Source organism: Vulpes lagopus, chromosome 14 (genome assembly GCF_018345385.1).
Source record: "Vulpes lagopus strain Blue_001 chromosome 14, ASM1834538v1, whole genome shotgun sequence".
NCBI classification, from domain to species: domain Eukaryota; kingdom Metazoa; phylum Chordata; class Mammalia; order Carnivora; family Canidae; genus Vulpes; species Vulpes lagopus.
In genome coordinates, this window is record NC_054837.1 from 11,850,165 (window position 1) to 11,874,735 (window position 24,571).

At 40.7% G+C, this 24,571-nt stretch overlaps 1 protein-coding gene across 1 annotated transcript in view; it reads right to left on the reverse strand.

Moving 5' to 3' along the window:
- SLC5A1 (solute carrier family 5 member 1) overlaps positions 1–24,571 on the reverse strand; it is a 74,849-nt gene that overhangs the window by 26,322 nt on the left and 23,956 nt on the right. Inside the window, exons 3-5 of the mRNA XM_041729491.1 lie at positions 20,829–20,933; positions 19,954–20,013; positions 18,637–18,741 (exon numbers count right to left, since the gene is read on the reverse strand). Coding sequence (XP_041585425.1) covers positions 18,637–18,741; positions 19,954–20,013; positions 20,829–20,933 — 270 coding nt within the window. The remainder of the gene's footprint in view (positions 1–18,636; positions 18,742–19,953; positions 20,014–20,828; positions 20,934–24,571) is intronic.

Consider the following 24,571-nt stretch of genomic DNA (forward strand, 5'->3'; position numbering starts at 1 on the left):
CCTCAGAGTCATGCTCTATTCTTGAGTTTCTCAACAAGCTTTATTCCAGATGATAATAGATATCCAATAAAAAAAAGGATTCCCTAGTCAAAAAGATTTGTGAAATGCTGGATTATTCGATCTGAACACAACTGAATACACATTCTTCTAGTCTACATGGAACTTTCTCCAGAATAGACCACATACTGGGTAACAAATCAGGTCTCAACCGATATCAAAAGATTGGGATTGTCCCCTGCATGTTTTCAGACCACAATGCTTTGAAACTAGAACTCAATCACAAGAAAAATTTGGAAGAAACACAAGCACGTGGAGGTTAAAGAGCATCCTACTAAAAGATGAGTGGGTCAACCAGAAAATTAGAGAATAATTTAAAAAGATTCATGGAAACTAATGAAAATGAAGATACAACTGTTCAAAATCTTTGGGATACAGCAAAAGCAGTCCTAAGAGAGAAATACATCGCAATACAAGCATCCCTCAAAAAATTAGAAAAACTCAAATACACAAACTAACCTAAAGGATTAGGAAACCTAAAGGAACTTGAGAAACAACAGCCAATAAAACCTACAACAAGCAGAAGAGAGTTAATAAAGATCCAAGCAGAACTCAATAAAATAGAGACCAGAACTGTGGAACAGATCAACAAAACCAGGAGTTGATTCTTTGAAAGAATTAATAAGATACATAAACCATTAGCCAGCCTTATTAAAAACAAAAAAGTCTCTTTTAATAAATTAATAAACCATGAATGAAAGAGAAGAGATCACAACCAAAACCAAGGAAATACAAATGATTTTAAAAACATATTATGAGCAGCTATATGCCAATGAATTAGGAAATTTAGAAGAAATGGATGCATTTCTGGAAAACCACAAATTACCAAAACTGGAATAGAAAGAAACAGAAAACCTGAATCGGCCAATAACCAGGGAGGAAATCGAGGCAGTCATCAAAAACCTGCCAAGTCACAGAAGTCCAGGACCAGATGGCTTCCCAGAGGATTTTTTTTTTATTGGAGTTCAATTTGCCAAAATACAGCAAAACACCCAGTGCTCATCCCCGCCAAGTGCCCCCTCAGCACCCATCACCCAGAAACCCCAACCCCTGTCCACTTCCCCTTCCACTACCCCTTGTTCGTTTCCCAGAGTTAAGTGTCTCTCGTGTTTGTCACCCTCACTATTATTTTCACTCATTTTCTCTCCTTTCCCTTCAATAACTTTTATATTCTTCCCAGGGAAATTCTATCAAACGTTTAAATATAGACTATATTTATATTATTTACATTTATATTTAGAATAGAATAGCTATTCTGGACGGAATCCTTCCAAACTCGTTTTATGAAGCCAGCATCACCTTGATTCCAAAATCAGACAAAGACCCCACCAAAAAGGAGAATTATAGACCAATATCCCTTATGAACACAGATGCAAAAATTCTCAACAAGATACTAGCCATTATGATCCAACAATACATTAAGAAGATTATTCACCATGAACAAGTGGGATTTATGCCCTGGATGCAAGGCTGGTTCAACACTTGTAAAACACTCAATGTGATAGATCATATCAACAAGAGAAAAAACAAAAACCATAGGATCTTCTCAATAGATGCAGAGAAAGTATGTGACAAAATACAGCATCCATTCCTGATCCAAACTCTTCAGAGTGTAGGAGTAGAGGGAACATTCCTCATCATCTTAAAGCAATCTACAAAAAGCCCACAGCAAATATCGTTCTCAATGAAGAAACACTGGGAGCCTTTCCCCTAAGATCAGGAACATGACGGATGTCCACTCTCACCACTGCTATTCAACATAGTACTAGAAGTCCTAGCCTCAGCAATCAGACAACAAAAAGACATAAAACACATTCGAATTGGCAAAGAGGAAGTCAAACTCTCCCTCTTCGCAGATGACATGATACTGTACATAGACAACCCAAAAGAGGGGATCCCTGGGTGGCTCAACGGTTTAGTGCCTGCCTTCAGCCCAGGGTATGAGCCTGGAGTCCCGGGATCGAGTCCCATGTCAGGCTCCCTGCATGGAGTTGCTTCCTTGTGTGTGTGTGTGTGTGTCTCTTCTGAATGAATAAATAAAATCTTAAAAAAAGAAAAGAAAACCCAAAAGACTCCACCCCAAGATTGCTAGCACTCATACAGTAATTTGGCAGTGTGGCAGGATACAAAATCAATGCCTAGAAATCAGTGGCATTTCTATACACTAACAATAATACTGAAGAAAGAGAAATTAAGGAGTCTATCCCATGTACAATTGCACCCAAAAGCATAAGATACCTAGGAATAAACTTAACCAAGGAGGTAAAGAAACTATACCTTAAAAACTACAGAACACTTCTGAAAGAAATGGAGGAAGAAACAAAGAGATGAAAAAATAGTCCATGCTCATGGATTGGAAGAATTAATATTGTGAAAATGTCCATGCTACCCAGGGCAATTTCTACATTTAATGCAATCCCTATCAAAATACCATGGACTTTCTTCAGAGAGTTGGAACAAATCATCTTAAGATTTGTGTGGAATCAGAAAAGACCCCGAATAGCCAGGGGAATTTTAAAAAATAAAACCTAGCTGGGGGCATCACAATGCCAGATTTCAGTTTGTACTACAAAGCTGTGGTCATCAAGACAGTGTGGTACTGCCACAAAAACAGACACATAGATCAATGGAACAGAATAGAGAACCCAGAAGTGGACCCTGAAATGTATGGTCAACTAATATTCGATAAAGGAGGAAAGACTATCCATTGGAAGAAAGACAGTCTCTTCAATAAATGGTGTTGGGAAAATTGGACATCCACATGCAGAAGAATGAAACTGGACCACTCTCTTTCACCATACACAAAGATAAACTCAAAATGGATGAGAGATCTAAATGTGAGACAAGAGTCCATCAAAATCATAGAAGAGAACACAGGCAACACCCTTTTTGAACTTGGCCACTGTAACTTCTTGCAAGATACATCCACAAAGGCAATAGAAACAAAAGCAAAAGTGAACTATTGGGACTTCATCAAGATAAGAAGCTTTTGCACAGCAAAGGATACAGTCAACAAAACTAAAAGACAACCTACAGAATGGGAGAAGATATTTGCAAATGACATATCAGATAAAGGGCTAGTTTCCAAAATCTATAAAGAACTTATTAAACTCAACACCAAAGAAACAAACAATCCAATCATGAAATGGGCAAAAGACATGAAGAGAAATCTCACAGAGGAAGACATGGACATGGCCAACATGCACATGAGAAAATGCTCTGCATCACTTGCCATCAGGGAATACAAATCAAAACCACAATGAGATACCACCTCACACCAGTGAGAATGGGGAAACTTAACAAGGCAGGAAACCACAAATGTTGGAGAGGATGCAGAGAAAAGGGAACCCTCTTACACTGTTGGTGGGAATGTGAACTGGTGCAGCCACTCTGGAAAACTGTGTGGAGGTTCCTCGAAGAGTTAAAAATAGACCTGCCCTACGACCCAGCAATTGCACTGTTGGGGATTTACCCCAAAGATTCAGATGCAATGAAACGTCGGGACACCTGCACCCCGATGTTTCTAGCAGCAATGGCCACAATAGCCAAACTGTGCAAGGAGCCTCGGTGTCCATCGAAAGATGAATGGATAAAGAAGATGTGGTTTATGTATACAATGGAATATTACTCAGCCATTAGAAACGACAAATGCCCACCATTTGGTTCAACGTGGATGGAACTGGAGGGTATTATGCTGAGTGAAATAAGTCAATCAGAGAAGGACAAACAGTGTATGTTCTCATTCATTTGGGGAATATAAAAAATAGTGAAAGGGAATATAAAGGAAGGGAAAAGAAATGTTGGGAAATATCAGGAAGGGAGACAGAACATAAAGACTCCTAACTCTGGGAAACGATCTAGGGGTGGTGGAAGAGGAGGAGGGTGGGGGGTGGGGGGGCATGGGTGACGGGCACTGAGGCAGACACTTGACGGGATGAGCACTGGGTGTTTTTCTGTATGTTGGTAAATTGAACACCAATAAAAATTAATTAAAAAAATAAGGATAAAGGGCTTGGGAAGGGTATCCAATAAAAATTTACAAATAAAAAAAAAAAGATTTGTGTGGAATCATAAGACCCCAAATAGCTAGGGGAATATTAAAAAAGAAAACCATAGCTGGGGGCATCACAATGCCAGATTTCAGGTTGTACTACAAAGCTGTGGTCATCAAGACAGTGTGGTACTGGCACAAAAGCAGACACATAGATCAATGGAACAGAATAGAGAATCCAGAAGTGGACCCTCAACTTTATGGTCAACTAATATTCGACAAAGGAGGAAACATGATCCACTGGAAAAAAGACAGTCTCTTCAATAAATGGTGTTGGGAAAATTGGACATCCACATGCAGAAGAATGAAACTAGACCACTCTCTTTCACCATACACAAAGATAAACACAAAATGGATGAAAGATCTAAATGTGAGACAAGATTCCATCAAAATCCTAGGGGAGAACACAGGCAACACCCTTTTTTTTTATGATAGTCACACAAAGACAGAGAGAGAGAGGCAGAGACATAGGCAGAAGGAGAAGCAGGCTCCATGCACTGGGAGCCCGACATGGGATTCGATCCCGGGTCTCCAGGATCGCGCCCTGGGCCAAAGGCAGGCGCTAAGCCGCTGCGCCACCCAGGGATCCCGACAACACCCTTTTTGAACTTGGCCACAGTAACTTGGAGGAAGATAAATCCATGAAGGCAAGAGAAACAAAAGCAAAAATGAACTATTGGGATTTCATCAAGATAAGAAGCTTTTGCACAGCAAAAGATACCGTCAACAAAACTCAAAGACTACCGGCAGAATGGGAGAAGATATTTGCAAATGACATATCAGATAAAGGGCTAGTTTCCAAGATCTATAAAGAACTTATTAAACTCAACAGCAAAGAAATAAACAATCCAATCATGAAATGGGCAAAAGACATGAACAGAAATCTCACAGAGGAAGACATAGACATGGTCAACAGGCACATGAGAAAATGCTCTGCATCACTTGGCATCAGGGAAATACAAATCAAAACCACCATGAGATACCACCTCACACCAGTGAGAATGGGAAAAATTAACCAGACAGGAAACAACAAATGTTGGAGAGGATGTGGAGAAAAGGGAACCCTCTTGCACTGTTGGTGGGAATGTGAAGTGGTGCAGCCACTCTGGAAAACTGTGTGGAGGCACCTCAAAGAGTTAAAAATAGATCTGCCCTACGACCCAGCAATTGTACTACTGGGGCTTTACCCCAAAGATACAGATGCAGTGAAATGTCAAAACATCTGCACCCCAATGTTTATAGCAGCAATGTATACAGTAGCCAAACTGTGGAAAGAGCCTCGGTGTCCATCGAAAGATGAATGGATAAAGAAGATGTGGTTTATGTATACAATGGAATATTATCAGCCATTAGAAACGACAAATACCCACCATTTGCTTCAATGTGGATGGAACTGGAGGGTATTATGCTGAGTGAGATAAGTCAATTGGAGAAGGACAAACATTATATGGTCGCATTCATTTGGGGAATATAAAAAATAGTGAAAGGGAATATAGGGGAAAGGAGAAAAAATAAGTGGGAAATATCAGAAAGGGAGACAGAACATAAAGACTCCTAACTCTGGGAAACGAACTAGGGGTGGTGGAAGGGGAGGAGAGCGGGGAGTGGGGGTGAATGGGTGACAGGCACTGAGGGGGGCACTTGACGGGATGAGCACTGGGTGTTATTCTGTATGCTGGCAAAGAGAACACCAATAAAAAATAAATTTATTATAAAAAATAAAAATACAAAATAAATAAAATTTATTAAAAATAAATAATTAAATAATTTAAAACTTTAAAAAAGAAAGATGAATGGATAAAGAAATATGGTCTATGTATACAATTGAATAGTACTCAGCCAGTAGAAACGACAAATACCCACTATTTGCTTCGATGTGGAGGGACCTGGAGGGTATTGTGCTGAATGAAATAAGTCAACCAGAAAAGGACAAACATTATATGGTCTCATTCGTTTGGGGAACATAAAAATTAGTGAAAGGGAATCAAGGGAAAGGAGAGAAAATGAGTGAAAATATCAGTGAGGGTGACAAAACATTAGAGACACCTAACTCTGGGAAATGAACAAGGGGTAGTGGAAGGGGAAGTGGGTGGGGGGTTGGGGTGACTGAGTGATGGGCACTGAGGGGGCACTTGGTGGGATGAGCACCGGGTGTTGTGCTATATGTTGGCAAATTGAACTCCAATAAAAAAAATTTTTAATAATATTCAACAAAGCAGGAAAGACTATCCACTGGAAAAAGGACAGTCTCTTCAATAAATGGTGCTGAGAAAATTGGACATCCACTTGCAGAAGAATGAAACTAGACCATTCTCTTACACCATACACAAAGATCAACTCAAAATGGCTGAAAGATCTAAATGTGAGACAAGAATCCATCAGAATCTTAGAGGAGAACACAGGCAACACCCTTTTTGAATTTGGTCACAGCAACTTCTTGCAACATACATCTAGGAAGGCAAGGGAAACAAAAGCAAAAATGAACTTTGGGACTTCATCAAGATAAAAGCTACTGCACAGCAAAGGATACAATCAACAAAACTCAAAGACAACCAGCAGAATGGGAGAAGATATTTGCAAGTGATGTATCAGATAAAGGGCTAGTATCCAAGATCTATAAAGGACTTATTAAGCTCAACAGCAAAGAAAGAAACAATCCAGTCATGAAATGGGCAAAAGACATGAAGAGAAATCTCACAGAGGAAGACATAGACATGGCCAACAAGCACATGAGAAAATTCTCCGCATCACTTGTCATCAGGGAAATACAAATCAAAACCACCATGAGATACTACCTCACACCAGTGAGAATGGGGAAAATTAACAAGGCAGGAAACCACAAATGTTGGAGAGGATGTGGAGAAAAGGGAACCCTCTTACACTGTTGGTGAATGTGACCTGGTACAGCCACTCTGGAAAACTGTGAGGAGGTTCCTTAAGAAGTTAAAAATAGATCTGCCCTACGACCCAGCAATTGTACTACTGGGGATTTACCCCAGAGATACAGATTCAGTGAAAATCCAACACACCTGTACCCCCGTGTTTCTAGCAGCAATGTCCACAGCAGGCAAACTGTGGAAGGAGCCTCGGTGTCCATTGAAAGGTGAATGGATAAAGAAGCTGTGGTCTATGTATACAATGGAATATTATGCAGCCATTAGAAACGACGATTACCCACCATTTCCTTCAATGTGGATGGAACTGGAGGGTATTATGCTGGAGTGAAGTAAGTCAATCGGAGAAGGACAATCATTATATGGTTCCACTCATACGGGGAATATAAAAAATAGTGAAAGGAAATAAAGGGTATAGGAGAGAAAACGAGTGGGAAATATCAGAGAGGGTGACAGCACATGAGAGACTCCTAACTCTGGGAAATGAACAAGGGGTAGTGGAAGGGGAGGTGGCCGGGGGCTTGGGGTGACCCCGTGTCAGGTCCTGAAGCCACCACTTGCCGGGATGAGCACTGGGTGTTATACTCTATGTTGGCAAATCAAACTCCAATTTAAAAAACATACAGGCAGCCCTGGTGGTGCAGCAGTTTAGCACTGCCTGCAGCCCGGGGTGTGATCCTAGGGACCTGGGATCGAGTCCCACGTCAGGATTCCTGCATGGAGCCTGCTTCTCCCTCTGCCTGTGTCTCTGCCTCTCTCTTGCTCTCTCTGAATGAATAAATAAATAAATCTTTTTTAAAAAATAAATAAAAATAAAAAATAAAACATAAAAACATACAAAAAACAAGAAATGCCGGATTAAATAAAACTAAGAAAGTTTCTTCACCACACTACTTCCCTGAGCCTCTAATATACAGACAGCATGTACTGTGAATCCCCAGGAGGGGAACATGGTAAATGACCCTTGACAAACTTATTTAACTATGGAACTCTGTTTGCCAAGGAATAACTATTAACACCTTGAGATTCCTCCAACCCACCTATGAACTGCTGTTCTAAGCTATTATCCATCATTTACACCTCAGTGTGCAAAAGTTTATCAGATCTATTCCCCAACGCAAGTACTAAAAAGTCATTGACAGGGAAACCCCACCCATACTCTGGAGTGAAGAGAAACTTTAGCAATATCATAGTTTTATCTTTCAGTCCAGATGGAGTACACCTTGACTCAAACACAATCAGAACATCACCAAGAATCCCTTGCACAGCAGGCTTACTTCTAGGTAGTTTTATCTACATTATCTCAAGAAATTTTAGGGAGAATTGTTTCCTCTTCACCCCAAAATATAACTTCACCAGTTATATTCTTTTTTTATATAAATTTATTTTTTATTGGTGTTCAATTTGCCAACATATAGAATGACACCCAGTGCTCATCCCATCAAGTGCCTGCCTCAGTGCCCATCACCCAGTCACCCCCACCCCCGCCCACCTCCCCTTCCACCACCCCTAGTTCGTTTCACAGACTTAGGAGTCTCTCATGTTCTGTCTCCCTTTCTGATATTTCCCACTTATTTTTTCTCCTTTCCCCTTTATTCCCTTTCACTATTTTTTATATTCCCCAAACGAATGAGACCATATGTTTGTCTTTCTCCGATTGACTTATTTCACTCAGCATAAAACCTTCCAGTTCCATCCACGTCAAAGCAAATTCACCAGTTATATTCTTGATGCAGTTTTCTTTCTCTTCCCTGCCTTATTTATCCCCATTAAAAAAAAGTTTTACTTGGCTGGATGGTGCAGTTGATAATTTAAACCAGAAAGCACTGGAGTCACCCAAAATGAATATTCATGGAAGCTCCAAAATACCCCTGGGACGGGTAGTATTAAGGGATGATCATGGTAAATCTATTATTTCCAGATTGCTTGGTGTGAAAGAAACTAGAACTCCCCTAAATGCAATGCACAAGCTATTTCATTGCATAAAACCTAATATATTTCAGGGCGTATAAAGGGCCACCCAGTCATAACCTGGGAATGGTGCCCTTGCATCTCCTCTCCATTCTTAGTTTCCCCACCCCCACCTCCTTACAACTCCTTGGGGCCCTCCAGTGGCTCAGCTCCCCACCAATCAAATCTCCTAGTTGGCAGAGAGTTTGTCCCACACCAAATCCAAGCTTATATGCTAATGCACAAACCTGTCTCCCAAGATGGGTCTCCTGAAGACTGGCGCCATATCTCCTCTGCAGATTCTCTAGCCCCAGGGGACCCCATATCATTGTCTTTCTTAGTAAAGGAGGGGACAGAGAGTCAGAATGTAAGGAGAGAATAGTGACTTAGAAAGAGACCACAGGGATGCCTGTGTGGCTCAGCAGTTGAGCATCAGCCTTTGGCCCAGGCGTGATCCCAGAGTTCTGGGATCGCATCCCACATCAGTCTCCTTGCGAGGAGCCTGCTTCTTCCTCTGCCTATGTGTGTCTCTCATGAATAAATAAATGAATAAATAAAATTTTAAAAAAATAGAAAGAGATCATACACACAAGGATTAGTGGTCAGAAGAACTGAGTTTTAACACCAGTGCTGCCATTATAGGACTGAGTGACCTTGGATAAAACATTTCACCTCTCCATGTCTCTGTGTTCTCATCTTTAAAGTAATAAGCTCTGATTCTGACAGCTTATGATTCTCAGTAGCTGGAACTGGGAAAGTCCTACAGTCAAAGAAAGCATTCCCCTCCCAGGTCCTGTTCCACTCTATCCTATAAAACCAAAGAGGAAGAAAGACCCCCCCAGATGCACATCAACTTTGCTAAGAGTTTCATATCCACTCCTTCCTGACTCTGCACACTGAGCCACTGGAATTGCAATGAATATTTATAATGCTGGACCCTTCCCTCCCGCCTCTGTATCATCACATAAAGTTATTTCAGTTGAAAGGGCTCCATTTATTGATTACAATGGTATGCTGTTAAGTGCATACACTTTTGATGGGTGGGTTAGCTAATAATCATATATGGGCAATAAAAGGCTGTTACTGCCTTAAAAATGCCCTTGTTTGGTTTATTTTCCAGAATAGCTCATTTTTAATGCTTTATGACAACATGCCATAGGAGACTATGCTGTCATTAATATTGGCTTTCCTGGGACATCTGGGTGGCTCAGTCAGTTAAGTAGCCCACTCTTGATTTTAGCTCAGGTCATGCATGATCTCTGGGTCCTGGGATCGAGCCCTATGTGGGCTCTGTCCTCAGCAGAGAATCTGCTTAAGGATTCTCTCTTTCTGCCTCTGCCCTCACTTGTTCGTGCTCTCTCTCTCTCTCCCTCAAATAAGCAAATAAATCTGAGAGGAGGAGGGGCAAAGGGAGAAGCAGACTCCCCACAGAGCAGGGAGCCCGACATGGGGCTCTATCCCAAGACCCTGGGATCATCACCTGAGCCAAAGGCAGAGGCTTAACCAACTGAACCACCCAGGTGCCCCTCAAATAAATAAATAAATAATTTTTTTTGATTGGCCTTCTGATCTTCAGTCACAAATTACAACACACAACTCCTAAGATAATGCTATAGTTAAAGTCCAATAAGACTTTTCTTTAAAGATTTTATTTATTCATGAGAGACCGACGGGGGGTGCACAGGAACAGGCACAGGGAGAAGCAGGCTCCATGAAGGGAGCCCGACGTGGGACTCTATCCCAAGTCTCCAGGATCTCGCCCTGGGCTGAAGGTGGCACTAAACTGCTGAGCCACCTGGGCTGCCCCGCAATAAGACTTTGAGGAAGTGTTAGGCTAATGGAAATCTATTTCCAGCTACCAGGGCAAATTAAAAATTCTAATAAAACCTCCCTCATGAATAGAAATCTGGGGCAAATTCTATCTCTTCTATCTCTCATGAGCCACTCCTAACTTCAAGAGTAAATTCTGCCCTTAGAACTCTGAAAGCCAGCAGGAATGCCTCTGGATATCGCACCATACGTAAGCTCACGTCAGCCCAAGTGCTCTGACATTAGTCTTTGAGTCCTAGGTGCCCAAACTTTATCTTCTTCATTAGTTTTTTTTTCTGCTCCATATTCAGGGAATTTTATAGTTTACCAAATGTTTTCAGATACAATCATTGTTTTGATCCTCAAAACAAAGTAATAAGATAAATATATTGACTCCGCTTTACAGATGAGGGATACTAAATTGATGACAAGCTCAAAAGCTAAAATCTGGTTGTCTTCAAGTCCAATGACTTTCACAATGTTGAAAAGTAGGGGTTCTCTTTTCAGGAACATTTTCTGCAGACAACAAGATCTTTTATCATTTAAAAAACATTTTTTACTTAATTTTAAAATAAAATAATTTATGGGTATAGTTGGAAAAAAAACAGCACAGAAAGCTACATACTGAAAAGTAAAAGTGTCCCTACTGCCATCACGCGGACCAAAGGTAAACACTGTTGAGAGCTTCTGTTCTACCAAAGGATTTCTAAATGTCTTGCAGAAAATTCTATGTCAACCATTATGTTCCACATCCCCCAAAAATAATAATTATCAAGATGGAAAATATGTACAGTTTGATGCTAAAATGGGGAAGAAAGATGACAAAATGATATGCACATTCCAACTGGAAGTCTGTAAAAGAAAGTACATAATATGGGCAAAGCCACAATACAAAATATCTGTATTAAAGTCATGGGATTATGGGTGCTTTTCCACTCTAGATTTTCTTAAGTACAGTTGTTCCATTTTTCTTACAGTTTCAAAAGTGGGAGGAGCAGAAATTTTAAAACACATTATATTCTTCATGGGTATATAAATATACATATATATGTAGTAAAAATATAAAAACATACCAGAAGAAAACATATCAACTCTAAGGCATGTGTAACTTTTAAGATGGAAGGAAACAGGCCCAAGAAGGGCAGAGATATTTTCCATCGTATTTGTAATGTTTTTTTCTCCTTTCTTTAAAAAAATGACATATTTTTTTATTATTGGTGTTCAATTTGCCAACATATAGAATAACACCCAGTGCTCATCCCATCAAGTGACCCCTCAGTGCCTGTCACCCAGTCACCCCCACCCCCCACCAACTTCTCTTTCTACCACCCCTTGTTTGTTTCCCAGAGATAAGAGTCTCTCATGTTCTGTCTCCCTTTCTGATATTTCCCACTAAAAAAAAATGATAGATTTTTTAAAGATCTATAGAATCTGGGTTGTGGTATTTACTATATTAGTATTCATACTTTTCTGTATATTTGAAGTATTTTGTTACTTTTTTTATTTATAAAAATAGGGGAATGAATAGGGAAATATACCACCAGCATCAATAGAAAAGAACTCTTCTATAATCCTAAGGGACCATTTGTTTCACAGCTCTTCCCAGATTGCTCCCTCTCTAAGCTCCTCTTAGCCCTTAACAAAGGGGGGGGGAAGGAAGAAAGGAAGGAAACAAGCAAATTTCCCCAATGTTGCTAAGCAAAACCAACTTGAAGTGAAACCGAAAATTATCATATTCTAGACTAAGGGTCAGCAAATTTTTTCTGTAAAGGTTGAGGTAATAAATGTTCTAGGTTTTGCAGTCCATACAGTCTCTATCTAACCTGCTCAACTCTGTAGTTGAAGGATGAAAGCAGCCACAGACATACATAAAGTGAGTGTGGCCATGTTCCAATAAAATTATATCTACAGGGGTACCTGGATGGCTCAGTCAGTTAAGCATCTGCCTTCTGCTCAGGGTCCTGGGATCCAGACCCAGGTAGGCCTCCTGTTAATGGGGAGTCTGCTTCTCCTTCTCTCTCTGCCTCTCCCTGTCACTTGTGCTCTCTCTCTCTCTCCCTCAAATAAATAAAATATTTTTAAACTATATCTACAAAAACAAGCAGTTGGATTCAGCTCAAAAGATTTGTTCCCATCACTTTGAAAATTTGGCTGAACAATGTCCATGACACTCATGGGAAATAATAAAATTAAAGATTCAGTTGTAACACCTCTTAGAGTAACTGAGTCTCTGACCACGAGACTTGTACACGTTACTTCATCTCAGCTCTGATACTTTGAGACCCTATGATTTTATGTTTGTGCTTTTGCTGCCCATTCTGGTCCGAGTTATATCTGAGCACCCAATAAATCCTGCCTGGCAACGACATTTGAGATGGAGAGCTCCATTGCTCAAATTTCTCCTTTCATTTGTGAAAGTGAATGGCTCGTAATGAGTGTTCAAACCTTAAGCAAAAGCCAAACCTCTTATTTTCACTCAAGGATCCAAAATGGGGATCCCTGGGTGGCGCAGCGGTTTGGCGCCTGCCTTTGGCCCAGGGCGCGATCCTGGAGACCCGGGATCGAATCCCACATCAGGCTCCCGGTGCATGGAGCCTGCTTCTCCCTCTGCCTATGTCTCTGCCTCTCTCTCTCTCTCTCTGTGACTATCATAAATAAATTAAAAAAAAAAGGATCCAAAATGGACAGTGGAATTCCTGTAAAAGTTTATTGCAGTCATGTTAATAGCGCCAGCATATATTAACAGGGACATTTGGTCATCACATGTAATTCATAAAATCTGAGGCTTATCTCAAGTGATTGCGCACTTAAATAAGATATGTGATACTAGGAAATTTTACAGGGCAGAATGCTTCTCAGAACTTGATAAAGCAGGTGCTGTAAAGGGGATAGCAGGAAGACAAAATTCAGAGGAGCACATGGAGGAATAATCAAATCTGGGTCTCAGAGCCCAAAACCTGGCCACAAGATAGTAGCCATAGCCAAGATTTCACACCACTGCTGTTCAATGGCCTGGGTTACATCTAGGCCCTGCATCTGAAATGTTTTTTTCTCTCCTATCAATTATATACCCACTGGATCCCTATATCCTCCCCAAGCCTTCCTGGCAGGTCTCTGTTTTCTGTATGCACTTGTATCTTACAAGACCACCCTTCTTTTCATCTTCCCCATCACAAACTGTCCATGCCTCTACATACACACAACAAAAATAATTAATCTTTGTGTGCAATGTAAATAAATACCTATCATACTTTGTTAACTAACAGTTCTTTTTTTTGTCCATGAACTTTGAACTCATGTGTATCTTAACGTGAGTTCCTAGGAGGTACATTCAACATCAGTGTAATTATTTTAGTGATTTCATGCTCTATGACTCATGGTGAATCTGAAGTCAGCCAAATTTATAAAGTCAGAGTCTCACCTGTCAGCTCTTCCCTGCCCCTCTCCTCTGCCTAAATGTCCCTCCTTCAGATCCTTCATACACCAGTGTGCAGTCAATGCTCTCTTCTCAGTCCTCCCAAATCCTAGTCTTGGAAATTTGTTTATATTGTAAGGTCATTTAAACGGCTATCTTAATATTTTCCAAGGTCTTGAATTTTAACTGACTCTGTACTAGAGGAATTAAAGATTTAGAAGGCAAGGGCTACTTAATGTCAAAGGTTTGGATTCAATAACAGGGAATCTGCTGCTCATCCTAGGATGCATTCTGCTACTGTTTAACCCCATGGAGTTCCTTCTTGGGACCTCAGTTTCCCCAGGTATAAAATGAGAACGTAGGACATAGGACAAAATAATCTATCCCATTCCATCATGCTATGCCTTCATCCCATCCATAGAGCTGAACTGTGAGAAGAACACAGACTCTGGGACTAGAAATATCTGGATTCCAATCCTGGTTTTGCCGTACACTTGCTATGTGATTTGGGACAAATTACTTAACTTCTCTGAGACTCGGTTATCTCACCCATGAAATAAAAAATAAAATAGAAATCCTTACCTATGCAGTACTCTTATGTGAACAGGAGATGGAATAAGTAAAGCCCCTATTGGAAATTAAGCCAAGAAATTGACATTAAATAAAGGGTAGCTATCATCCTTCTACACACATTATTCAAGAGATTGCTGCCTCCAAGCAGCAGGTGGAACAGGTAGGATGTTAGGCAAGGCCTCCAGGGAGGAGCCCCAGAAATCATACTGGGAGGGAGTGACCTATACCTGGTACTATTCAAAAGCAAAATTCAGAAAAAAAATGCCTGCTGGGGGTGGGTTCCATCAGGACTTGAGCTGAGCAAGACTGCCCCTCAGTTATCTGGGGGCCCCCAAGTCAAGGGAGGTTTAATCAGTAACCTGAACAATAAGTGAGGTGATTGGAAGGCAGGGAGAGAGGTTGGGCATTTAGTTTATTTATATGACTACCCTACACCAGCTCCAAGGGCAAAGAGTACCCTTTCCATGGCAACTACACTTAACAGACTTTTACCTGCTTGAACTGTGGACTTGGAGAAGGCTTGATTCCAAGAAGGGGAATCCCAGTGGCCTCCTCTACATGCTCATTAGGTGCCACCTCACAAGCTGAACCAAGGAGCAGTTCTCTTGCCAACTCCTGTCTAGCTCCAGGGTGACCTCCTCTCCCTCCTGCTTACATTTCTTTTCTCCTCTAATATCTGCTCTTCTATCCCTCAGGAAGCCTCATTTCTCCAGTGCTCCCAGCATTTTCCAGCCTAGGCTCTGCACACTGATATCTAATGACATAGCACTGAAAATTCCAAGGTCTTCATCTTATAACTAAAAACTAACCCTGAAAAAAAAAAACTAACCCTGAAGGAGGGGAGGAGAAAGTGAAGGTGGTGAAATCATCACACTGGTGGCAAAACACAAAGACATCAGTCAAGAGTAGTAGCAGTTTGAGTCAGGAAGCTGGGCAGGAAGGGAGCAGTATTCTGGGCATCAGTCCCAACTCCAAGACAAAACCCTATCAGTCCTATAGGCAAGAGCATGTTTACACTGAGTTGTATAAAAATGTATGTGCAAGAACATTCAATGAGGAAATAATAGTCTTGTCAACAAATGGTGCTGAAAGAATTGGATATATACATGCAAAAAAGTGAGGTTGGGCCCCTGCCTCACATAGTATACAAATATTAATTCAAAAGAACCAAGTGTAAAAACTAAAATACCTGAGAGAAAACAGAGGTCAATCTTCGTCATCTTAGATTTGGCAATGGATTCTTAGAAACAAAAGTAAAAGCATAAGCAATCAATTTAAAAATAGATAAATGAACTTTATCAAGATTTAAAGCTTTCGTGCCTCAAAAGATACTATCAATTGTACTGCTGGGGATTTACCCCAAAGATACTGATGCAGTGAAATGCCAGGACACCTGCACGCCAATGTTTATAGCAGCAATGTCCACAATAGCCAAACTGTGGAAGGAGCCTCGGTGTCCATCGAAAGATGAATGGATAAAGAATATGTGGTCTATATATACAACGGAATATTACTCAGCAACTAGAAACAACAAATACCCACCATTTGCTTCAACATGGATGGAACTGGGGGGGGGGGTATTATGCTGAGTGAAATAAGTCAATCAGAGAAGGACAAATATTATATGGTCTCATTCATTTGGGGAATATAAAAAATAATAAAAGGGATAAAGGGGGAGAGGAGAGAATATGAGTGGAAAATATCAGTGAGGGTGACAGCACATGAGCGACTCCTAACTCTGGGAAATGAACAAGGGGTAGTGGAAAGGGAGGTGGGCAGGGGTTGGGGTGACTGGGTGATGGACTCTGAGGGGGGCACTTGACAGGATGAGCACTGGGTGTTATGCTATATATTGGCAAATCGAACTCCAATAAAAATATATATACTGGGGATCCCTGGGTGGCGCAGCGGTTTGGCACCTGCCTTTGGCCCAGGGCGCGATCCTGGGGACCCGGGATCGAATCCCACGTCGGGCTCCCGGTGCATGGAGCCTGCTTCTCCCTCTGCCTATGTCTCTGCCTCTCTCTCTCTCTCTCTGATGACTATCATAAAATATATATATATATATATATATATATATATATACAAAAATAAATAAATAAATAAATAAAACCTACAGAATGGAGGGAAATATTTGCAAATCCTCTCTCTAATAAGGGTATACTACTAGAATATATAAAGAATCTTTTTAAATTTGTTTTTATTGGTGTTCAATTTGCCAACATATAGAATAACACCCAGTGCTCATTCCGTCAAGTGCCCACCTCAGTGCCCATCACCCAATCACCCACACCCCCCGCCCACCTCCCTTTCACCACCCCTAGCTCGTTTCCCAGAGTTAGGAGTCTTTCATATTCTGTCTCCCTTTCTGATATTTTAACTCAACAACAAAAAAAAGACATTCAACCCAATTAAAAAAAAAAAACAGTATATGCATGTAGGCCAGGACTAGGGCTGGAAGGTAATAGTACAAAAAAGAAAAATAAAGATAAATAAAGGTATAGATATTTCCCTTAGAGAAAGTATAGTCAAATACAATGCGTAGACTTCATTTAGATTCTGATTCAAACAAATCAACTGTAAGAAGATATTTTTTATATAATCAGGAAAATCTGAATATGGACCAAGTATTAAATCACCTAAATTAAGAAATTCCTGTAGATTTTGCTGTGTGATAAATAGTACAACGATTATGTTTTTTATTTTTTTTTTCGATTTTTTTTTTCGATTATGTTTTTTAAAAGTCAAAAGTATATTCCGAAGAATTCACAGTGAAATAACATAATATCTGGGATTTGACTTAAAACACTGCTGGAAAAAGAAAGTAGAAGAAATAGATGAACAAGAATAATAAAATAATAATCATTGTTAAAGCTGAGTAATAAGTATTAGGTCCACAAGCATTCATTATACTATTCTACCTCTGGGTATATAGGTTTGAAATTTTCCAAAATAAAAAAAATTGTAAATGTTATTTAATATTGTTGTTGTTTTGGCTTTAGTTAATTAAGAAAATAAAACCATTAGCAGCTGTTTTTTTTTTTTTCAGCACTCTCTAGCTAGCTAGAGCAGAAGGCTCATTTCAGATCCCCCCTGACTCAGATTTCATCCAGGACAGATCTTTTTGCAAGATGCTGAGATTGATCCAATCTTACCTTTGGTCCTGAACAGGGAAAAACAAGAAAACAAAGGAAAACTGATCATACCCAATGAGAAAAGCCCTCTGACAGAGCAGTGAACACTTTGTAACTCCCTATGTGGCCTCAGAAAATGCCACTTTCTCTCTACCCTTAGATTTGGCAATGGGTTCTTAGAAATTACACAAGAAGCATGAGCAACATCAGAAAAAAACAAATTTAAAAAATGATAACAATGAAAAGGACAGTGAGGTAGAGCCAGAGGTCTGGGTTCTACTCCTGATTCAAGATCCTGAGCAAGTACTTTCCATTCCCAGTTTTCATTACACTGTCCACAAAGAAGAGAGAATTTCTGAGGGCCTTTCAAGAGTTGTCATTGACCGCCCATGTTTAAGCATATTAGAAACATCACCTAGAGCCAGATTATGATACCTTCAGGCACAAAGCCTCAAAGCTAACTCTAATGTTGGAACCAGTCCTTAGATATTGCTAATTCCCTTTCAATCTGTTAAGAACAATTTTCACTGAAACTTCTTAAACTTGTTTATGTTTATAACTTTCTACATGGTGGAGAGTAAGGAGTTCCATGTGTTGGCTCCTTGATGCATGAAATAGAACTTTACTTGCTAAGGAGCAATTAGAACTAAGGGATCAAGTTAATAGAAGCAAAAATTGCTGTCCCTTGGCTGAGGAGCAGGAGTGGGCAGGGTCTGAGACATCCAATGCCAGTCCCTGGGGCAGTGGACTCACCGAGATCTTAGTGAAAATGTAGAGTAACAGGGACAGAATAGAGAGGTAGATCTGGATTCGCTTGCCTCCAAATCGCTTCCTCAGGTACTCTGGCATTGTCACCACCTGCATGGGATGTAAGAGAGGTCAACGCCAGACAGAGTGATGTGAGAAGATCCAGAGCAAGCAGAGCAGTGGCATCTACCATGGCTTCAGAAGTATGATCAAGGGTTAACCCTCATGGATCAGAAAAGTCTGTGAGATAGCCAGATGGCTCCCATTCTCCAATCCCATCCCAACCCATATGCCCTACCACTGTATGGGTAAGGTATTATCCCAGGACATTGAAGATGCCAAATAGACACTTTTTTTAAATGAACACATGACTGTACATAACCAAGAAAGCAGATATTTGCCCTTAAGAAGGCAGTAATAGATATATATTCCTATACAGAGTGCCTACTGTGAACAAGACATCATAACAATGGTGGCATCTTTTCAGTTAACCAAACAAAGTGGCCAGGCTGTGTATGTGCTTCACCTACTCTGCACCCAAGCTTTGCCAAGGATTTTGGCTACAGCCCTGCTCAACTGTTCTCCCAGTTCCTTTCTGCAAATTCTGACTATACTTCTGACTCACTCTCTTAACCCTGAGCCTGCTGTCTTCTGGGATCACACATATCACCAACAGTTCATGAGCCTCCAGAAGATATAAAGTTTGCCCTGTGTTTTTTCTGTATTTCTTTCAGCTCCTAATGTATAGACTTAGTAGGTATTCATTATATCTCACTAAACAGGTGCCACCAAAGCTGTCTTAGATAAAACGTCAGAGAGATTTAGTCAGGAGACTGAGCATGCATTTGATAGTTGAGTACCAGTTATTGGTAAAATATAGTTCTTTTTTCTCATGCTGCTTCCCTTCCAGGAGCAGGGGCACACAGCTATATGGTATACCATGAGCTCATGGTATACCATGAGCAAATGCATGGCAGTGCCTTGCAAGCGCACACCCAATGTGAAGGAACATGATGCTTAAGAGGGCTCTGAATAGAATGAGGTTGTTTAGAGGGCTTCTTAGACAGTCAAGTCATGGCTGAGTGGATTTGTTGAATGCCCCCAAAAGTAGTCAAAAATTTTATAACCAGGAAAAGAAAGCCAAGGCATAGGCATGCTCTGCCATTTATGCCATAAAGCCTCCTCTGCCTTCCAAGAGGATAGAGTTCATATCATATATGCATGTGTATTACACATATGTATTTTTATATATACATATCTATAGATAGATATATAGATGATAGATAGATTCAGTAGGAAATGGATAATAGAGCAGATACTTACCCCAGCCTTAATGTAAATGGGAACAAACACCCAGCCCAAGACAACCACCCAAATCAAGGCCTAAAACAAACAAACAAAAAGGTAGAGTCAAACCAGTAGGATGGTTAGCCCAATCTGCTGTCTGCAGGACCCTCAACTATTACGGGAAAATCACTAAGCATTTTATCTTGACGCTCTGAGGACAACTCCCTAGGTGACCATCAGAAACTGAAAGAGGGGGATCCCTGGGTGGCGCAGCGGTTTGGCGCCTGCCTTTGGCCCAGGGCGCAATCCTGGAGACCCGGGATCGAATCCCACATCGGGCTCCCGGTGCATGGAGCCTGCTTCTCCCTCTGCCTGTGTCTCTGCTTCTCTCTCCCTCTCTGTGTGTGTGACTATCATAAATAAATTTTAAAAAATTAAAAAAAGAAAGAAACTGAAAGAGGCCTTTGCTGCCTGATTGGCCCAAAGGAATGGCAGTTGGGTAACAGTGGAGGGGACCCCAGAGGTCTGCTCACCGATATCATAGCTCTTTTGCCTCTTCTCTTGTTTATAAGGAGTAAAATACCATTTAGAGAACTTTTAAATAATAATAATAATAATAATGATAATCTGGTGGTAAGAATTTCCAAACCTCCAATATGGCCAAAAGGACACAAGAGGACTTGGATTTTTAAGAAAAGAAAAAAAAACCTCTATTGCCATCATATCAGTGGTTTTCTCATGCTACTCTGGTGGAAGGAGAGCAGGACTAGAGCTCCTAAAGCTGTGCCTCTCCTCCATCTGCATTGAAGGATGGCCCTGATTGGTCCCCTAACACTTAGAGCATATGTTGAACTGCCTGACTGCTAAACTTCCTTCCAGCTCCAGAACACAGTGTCTCTGATGTTACTCACATTCCATTCAAAGCCTCCCATGGCAATGCCTGCAGCAGCTCCTGTCCCCGCCAGCCCCACAAAGTGGCCACTCCCAATGTTACTGGCAAAGAGAGATGCTCCAACCTGAAAACACAAAGAAAAAGTCTGTTAAGAATGTTATGTTCTGGGATCCCTGGGTGGCGCAGTGGTTTAGCGCCTGCCTTTGGCTCAGGGCACGATCCTGGAGACCCGGGATCGAATCCCACGTCGGGCTCCCAGTGCATGGAGCCTGCTTCTCCCTCTGCCTATGTCTCTGCCTCTCTCTCTCTCTGTGACTATCATAAATAAAAAAATAAACTTCTTTTAAAAAAAAAATGTTATGTTCCACCAGTACTTAGAGGTAAACCAGAGAAGAGGCATGTCACCTATGAGAAGGATAAAAAAGAACAAAGGCAGGCTAGGAACTTGACTGTATATCTGTAGGGACCACTGGTTCACAAGGTAGATGTGGGGTGTTGGGTAATAGTGAAGATGAAATGGAGAGTATTGGGAAAGAATCCTCTTTGGGAATTTGGTGTGTATGTATACACACATACGCACTGTGTATCCCCAAATCAGATCATCTGTGGGTCCTCTGTCAGCCCAATGGCCAACAGCGAAGAACACATGGGAAACTCCACAGCCCACCAAGCTTTCCTTATAAGCCTTCCAAGAAACTGTCTGCTCAGAAGCACGCCCTGTGTCATTCATCTTCGTGTCCTCCATCTCTGTGTCCTCCAACACTTCTATTTTTTTTTTGCCTTTTTAATGTATTATTGATCCAAAATTTACTTTTATTTTTTTATAAATTTATTTTTTATTGGTGTTCAATTTGCCAACATATAGAATAACACCCAGTGCTCATCCCGTCAAGTGCCCACCTCAGTGCCCATCACCAGTCACCCCCACCCCCGCCCACCTCCCCTTCCACCACCCCTAGTTCATTTCCCAGAGTTAGGAGTCTTTCATGTTCTGTCTCCCTTTCTGATATTTCCCACTCATTTTTTCTCCTTTCCCCTTTATTCCCTTTCACTATTTTTTATATTCCCCAAATGAATGAAACCATATAATGTTTGTCCTTCTCCGATTGACTTATTTCACTCAGCATAATACCCTCCAGTTCCATCCACATCGAAGCAAATGGTGGGTATTTGTCGTCTCTAATGGCTGAGTAATATTCCATTGTATACATAGACCACATCTTCTTTATCCATTCATCTTTCGATGGACACCGAGGCTCCTTCCACAGTTTGGTTATTGTGGACATTGCTGCTATAAACATCGTCCTCCAACACCTCTGACATAGGACCCTGACCAATACTGGCTGTCAGTAAATGTGGACAGTTTTGATAAAAGGAATCATTTGAAGGAAGTCTCTGGGCCTCAGTCCTCTCACTTATCAGAGAAGGCCAGGGGGTAGAGTCTATAATTTACAAATGATTCCTAACTTTTTTTTTTATTCCTAACTATTAAACTCTATAATCCCATGTGCCCCCAAGTAACATGAGATGCTACTAATAATAACTCTCTGAGTCAGTATAGTATTTTTATTTTAAATTTTTACAAAGATCTCCTGGACCCCATGGACACATGCACAAAACACTGCATTTTTCAAGGATATGTGTATGTCTAAATACATAGTTTAGAAGACAGATTGGAAGGATATATATTAAAAACCCAAGACTGGAAGCCTGGAAGGAAAAAGGAGAATGAGACTGTGAATGGGAGATGAAGGAGAAAACATCAGCTAAAACAAGTGAGGGATCTTTCACTAACGAATCACAATACTGTGCCATCAACGCAATTGCATATGAAATCCAAGAGAACTCTAGAAAGTTTTAGAGTCCTTCTATCCCAGGAGGAGAAGCATAGCACTAATTGATAAGTACCAAACTAGTATAATTATCCCCATTCATGCTGAACAATGGAGGAAGGCTGGTAGTTATTTGTCTAATATCCCTAAGATTGAACAAATCTGGAACAAAACACAGAATGTTATTTCCGCAAAGCTATATTACTCCAAGAAACTATCCTAGCTATATCAGCCCCTACCCCCAATAGAAGGCAATGGTTGCTTAGTACCAACTAGTTAAGACAGAAGAAAGAGTTTCCTAAAGGCCAGGCCAGAAGGTCTCTGGAATGGTGAGATAATGATAAAAGTAGTTCATTCATTCATTCACTCAATAAATATTAATTTAGTATTACCTCAAAGTATCAAGCACTATTCTAGACCTTGAGGATTCCACTGTGAATAGCACAGACAAAATCCCTATGTTCCAGAAGCTTATATCCTAACAGAGGAAACATAAATAAATTTTTTAAAAAGAGAGATCATAGAATGGCAAGTGCTGTGAAGAGAATAGAGAGAGTGTGTGATAGAGTGACTAGTCCCAATTGGAGAGTCAGGAAAAGTCTCTCCATGCAGATGACCTCTAAGTTAAGATTGAAGCAATAAAGGAAGTCCGCTAGGCCAAAATCAGAAGGAAAGTAGTCATAGTTGAGAAGCAAAAAGGCGGCCAGAGTGGCTGGAGTGTGGTAGGAAAGGAGAGTTATGTTGTGAGATGAGGCTGAGAAGTTGAGCAGGCATACATCATGTAGGTCCTAGCAGGCAAGAATAAGAGGTTTGGATCTTATTCTATGTGAGATGCCACTGAATGGGTTTGTTTTTGGGGTTGGCTTTTTGTGTGTGGGGGGGGGTGGACAGCAGGAGAGAGAGAGAATCTCAAGCAGGCTCCACACCCAGAGTGTGAGCCCAACACGGGGCTTGATCTCATGATTCTGAGATCATGACCTGAGCCAAAATCAAGAGCAGATGCTCAACCAACTGAGCCATCTGGGTGCCCCTCCACTACAGAGTTTTAATTAGTGGAGGGGCAGGACTTAATTTGCTTTTAAAGATTGTTCTCGTGACAGAACATGAGAGACTCCTAACTCTGGGAAACAAATAAGGGGTAGTGGAAGGGGAGGTGGGCGGGGGGATAGGGTGACTGGGTGACGGGCACTGAGGGGGGCACTTGACAGGATGAGCACTGGGTGTTATACTATATGTTGGCAAATCAAACTCCAATAAAAAAAATACAAAAAAAACTCATCAGTTCAAAATAAATAAATAAATATTGTTCTCAAGCATGTGGAGAATATAGTGCTGGGAGCAAGGGAGAAAACAGAGAAACTGGGAAGCTATTGCTGTATCAGTGTGAGAGGACAGTGGCTTGGTCTCTGGTAGTAGAAGTCAAGACAAAGGCAAGTGTAGAAATTGGAGTGTGTTTCAGAAATGAAGTTGATAGGAGTCCTGAATCCAGGAGTTACCTTTGATGGATCAGATGTGGGAAATTAGGGAAAGAGTAATCAAGGGTAACTCCTAGATTCAAGACTTGAATAGGTGGATGTCATTTATTAAGAAGAAGAAAACGAATCCATAGATGAATGGATAAAGAAGATATGGTAATATATACACAATAGAATATTACTCAGACATTAAAAAAATGAAATCTTGCCATTTGCAACAACTTGAATGGACCTAGAGAGTATAATACCAAGTAAAATAAGTCAGAGAAAGATAAATATCATATGATTTCATTCATATGTGGAATTTAAGAAACAAAACAAAAAAAGAAAAAAGAGACAAACAAAAAAACCAGACTCTTAAATACAGAGAACAAATTGGTGATTGCCAGACGGGAGGTTGCAGGGAATCAGTGAAATAGATGAAAGGGATTAAAAGCACATTTATCTTGATGAGA